General features: G+C 62.5%; 1 protein-coding gene across 1 annotated transcript; it reads left to right on the plus strand.

The window, feature by feature from the left end:
- The first annotated feature begins 1,017 nt into the window (after nt 1-1,017).
- DKK1 (dickkopf Wnt signaling pathway inhibitor 1) lies at nt 1,018-2,194 on the plus strand. Its single transcript, XM_088524990.1, is given in 5 exon segments — nt 1,018-1,206; nt 1,302-1,355; nt 1,357-1,468; nt 1,727-1,837; nt 1,944-2,194. Coding segments are annotated over 5 exon segments (717 nt in total).
- Nucleotides 2,195-4,303: the final 2,109 nt, after the last annotated feature.

Consider the following 4,303-nt stretch of genomic DNA (forward strand, 5'->3'; position numbering starts at 1 on the left):
GAGACACTGGATGGGGGGCGTGTCTGGGGCAGATGGTCCCGGTCCGGGCTGGCTCAGGGGCAATTGAGGCCGGGGGCGGGGGGGGACGGGTAACGGATATTTCGGAGCACCTGTAGGGGGGCTCCAGGGTCCTGGTCCTAACCAATTGCGTCGAGGACAAATTGGGGAAAGAGGGGACGGGCGATCCCATGTCCCGGTCCCAGTCTGGGTTGGGGTAGACTGGGGCGGGAGGAGGAACAGGTTGGACAGGACAGGTCCCGGGTCCGAGGCTAATTGGGCCGTGGGAAAACTGGGGGGTTTGGGACGGGGAGGGGGGGCGCTCCCGGTTCGGGTGGAGGAAGGTTATTTGGAGCCGTCGCGGGTCCTTTTTGCGCCCCCAGCGGCGGAGCCGGGATGCGGAGGTTGGGGGGGGAGGGCAGAGCCCTCGACCCCCCCCCCCCCCCCGCCGTCTTCCCGTTTTCCTGCAGCGCTGGCGCCAGGAAGGGAGCCGGGGAGGGCGCGGGGAGGCAGAGACTCGTACGAGACCAAAGAAGAGACTGAGCCAAAGAGGGGGCGGGGGGGCGTCCTGGGCTCCCCACGGCGGCTCCAAGGGATTTGTGGATTGCGGGGGGGGGGGGGGGCGATGCACGCGACGAATCCCCCTCCTTCCCGAACTGGATCTGAGCTTGGGGGGCGGGGGGGGGGGGGGGGGGCACGGCTGGCACCAGGGGCAGCATCTGGCTGCGACGCCCCCCCCCCCCCCCCCGGCGCCCCGGGCTGGAGCCCTCGACGGGACCAGGAGTTTGGGGGGGGGGGGGCGCGCATCGTGTCTCCCCCCCCCCCCCCCCCACCGTGGGCCCCTTTGAAGTCGCATCCGCGGCCGCGCCGTCCTCCCCTTCCCCTTTCCCCCTCCCCCGGGGGGGCGGGCGCAGGCGACACCCCCCCCCCCCCCCCGCCGGTTCCCCAGGGTTTAAAGGCGCAGGTAGCGGCGCGCGCCGGGAGCTGCCGCGCGGGCGCGACGCGACGGCGAGGGGCGCGATGCGGCGGCGGGCGCTGCTGGCGCTGCTGGCGGCGCTGAGCTGCGCGGCCCCGGCCCCCGCGGCTGCTCCCGCCGCCCTCAGCTCCAACGCCATCAAGGGCCCCGGCGGAGGGGGGGCCAGCGCCGCCCCCCCGGTCGCGGCGCCCTTCGACGGCAGCAACAAGGCGCCCCCGGCCGCCACACGACAGGTAGGGGCCGAGACCCCATCGCGCCCCCCTCCCTTACCCCTCTATAGCGACACATCCACGCTAACCGGCCCCCCATTTTATACCCCTCCTTGCAGCCTTTTCCGTGCGCCGAGGACGAGGACTGCGGGCCCGACGAGTACTGCGGCGCGGGCGGGGGGGGGGTCCCGCGGCGGCGCCCCCCCGCTCTGCCTCGCCTGCCGCCGCCGCCGCAAGCGCTGCCTGCGCGACGCCATGTGCTGCCCGGGCACGGCCTGCAGCAACGGTGAGGGGCGCCGGGGGGCCAGGGCGGCGCCACGGGCCTCTTCGGAGCACGGGGTGGTTTGGGGGGCACTTGGAAGGGGGTACCGGTTGGAGGAGGGGGATGGTTGAGGGGAACTTGGAAGGAGGTAGTGGCTGAGGATTAGTTGGGAGGGGGAGGATGGTTGGGGGCGGGTAGCTGGATGGGGAGGATGACTGGGGGTATTTGGAGGGGAGGTGGTTTCCAGTGGCTGATGACACCCCCTCCTCCTGCCCCTCGCAGGCATCTGTGCCCCCCCCGAGCCGCAAACCGGAGTCACGGAGCTGGACGAGGCCGTCGCGGAGACGCTGCCCCGGCGGACACCGGCGCCTGCCTGGCTCCCCACTGTTAAAGGTGAGCGCCGTGGGGATGGTAATATCCTTGACAGGGAGGAGAATCCTCCTCGGGGTGGGGACGTTTTCAACATGGGGCAGGCTCTCACCTGTCCGCTTTGTGCCAGGGGAGGAAGGGGACTTCTGCCTGCGCTCATCGGACTGCGCGCCGGGGCTCTGCTGCGCCCGCCACTTCTGGTCCAAGATGTGCAAGCCGGTGCTGCGTGAGGGCCAGGTGTGCACGCGCCACCGGCGGAAAGGCGCCCACGGGCTGGAGCTCTTCCAGCGCTGCCCCTGCGCCCAGGGCCTGGCCTGCCGGGCGCAGCGCGGCGGTGACGCCGCCAGCGCCTCCCGCCTCCACACCTGCCAGCCCCACTGACCCCCCACTAGCCGAGAAGGGGCACGCGCCGAGGGACGCACGGACACCACGTGGGATGTGCCTGGCGCCGTCTTCACCCTCCTCTTCCTCCTCCGGGACGGCCGGAGCCGAAGGTTGTTTCTCTAGGGAACTTCTTTGTGTTTTTGGTTTTTTGTTTTTTTAAAAGCGACTAATTGCAGTACGTTACTGTGTTGTGAATACTTGAGGTGGCACTTAGCTATATATATCTATGTATATATAAATATATATATATACGTGCGTGCCAGGACTTTTTTTTTTCCACGGTGATCTGAGGGGTGCCGCCTTGGGCTCTGCAAGCTCCTGACTGTGACTTTGTACACACTGGGTTTTTGACATCTGCATTTCGGTGCATGGACCTTCTGGGTGCAAGCGAATAAAGGGTTGTTCAATAAGCGGAGACAGCGTGCTGCTTCATCCCCACATGGGGCACCTCTTCCTCCCTGCTGGAGGAAGCATCTGGATGGCTGCTGTGGGCACCTTGAAGCACAGGGAGGGTCTATGTTGTTCAGGGAAGAGGCTTCTGTATCTACCTTGGCTTGGTTGCCCCTGGCTTGTCCCATCTGCACAAAGGTGTCCCACAAAAGCAAAGGGTGAGAGGAGGAAAGCTCTTCCCATCAATGCTGGTGGGAGGCTCCAGCTGAAGCCATGGGGTGGGAACTAAGGCTCATGGTCCACTAAGTAGGGCAGAAGACACCTGGTTGTTACCACTGAGATGCTTTGGGGGAGTTGGGGTGCACTACAATAGCTGGAGGTCAGAGATAAACTCCATCCAACCTGCTTGACCCAAAGTACAAGGTGGTACCGAGTCCCCCATGCTGGTGGACACGGGACACGGTTCCTGTTGCATTTGGCTGGCACCACACAGGTGGAGTGAAACGGGGTAGCAACACAAGTCCAGCCAGGACCTGAGTGGCTTTTGGCCTGTTTTTGACCTCCCCCAACCCCCCAGCTGCTCCCTCCCACTGTGAAGCTGCATTTCACCACCTGAGATGGGGGGCCTTGAAGGTCCCTGCTTGTTGCTGTCCTGCATCTAGTTGTCTCTCAGAGTAACATCTAGGTTAAGGAGGGTTGTAGGGCCAAATCTCCTCATGCTTAATCATGTAAGACACTTTTTTTTTTTTTTTTTTTTTTTTTTTTGTCCTGTGGGATATGAAATCCATCCCCTTGGCTTCCTGGGGAACAGCATTTGTGACAAGGTTTGTTGGGTGAGGGATGCATCCCACACCCAACCCCACACCACATCTAAGGACAGCAGGGGCTTTAGATGGATGCTCTGCCCCTCTCAAGGTGCAGACAGAAGTGAAATGTCTTCCCACCTTATTTTTAAGGCTTGGAGGGAAGCTCTCCTGCACTTAATCCCCTCTAAGAGATCCCCTGTGGACCAGGTGAGGCAAGAACACCCACAGCCAAGGAGCTTCTGGGGCTTCCAACAGCCAAGGTGGACATGTTGCAGCACCTCCTGGCCCCACAAACCTCGTGGACTTCAGCCTGGGCTGTCATAGGCACATCAGAAGCCTGGTCCAGAGTCACATCGCTTGTAAAATCCTTGGTCTGTGGTGGTTTAACTCCTCCTAGTCCCAAGGCCCTGTTCCCACCTGCCTTTGCTTTCAGTCTTCTCCTCCTTGTGATGAATTGGTCGGGCGGAGAGCTAGAAGACCAACTTTCCTCCACCTCATTAATCAGAGCAAGAGGTGGCTAAGGGCTCTTTTAACTGTCCTCCTACTATTGTGAGCAGCAGATTGAGTGTTGACACTGGCTGTAAATTTGCCCAGAGCGCTAGGCACCTCCCCTATCTTCCTCAGCTGGATGAAGCTTCAGTGGAGGAGAAAAATGCAGCTCCAACAGATCTGTCACTTGTCAACTTCCTCATAGCCTGGGAGAGCCACTCAGCGTCCAGAAGCTACGCAATAACCTTCTCTTTGCAGGCTCCAAATGCACCAGTGCTTTACTCTAAGCTGAAAGTTCCCCTCAGAGTGGCACAGCCAAGGGCTGCCTTGGTGAAGCAGGAGGAGGGCTGCACCTTCTGCGCCCTGTCCTGTGGGCATGGGTGCTCCAGGAATGTTGTGACCTTAGGCAATGTTCACATGC

The sequence above is a fragment of the Tinamus guttatus genome, unplaced genomic scaffold (assembly GCF_059628265.1).
Source record: "Tinamus guttatus ecotype Peru unplaced genomic scaffold, ASM5962826v1 Tinamus_guttatus_pri_ptg000023l, whole genome shotgun sequence".
NCBI classification, from domain to species: domain Eukaryota; kingdom Metazoa; phylum Chordata; class Aves; order Tinamiformes; family Tinamidae; genus Tinamus; species Tinamus guttatus.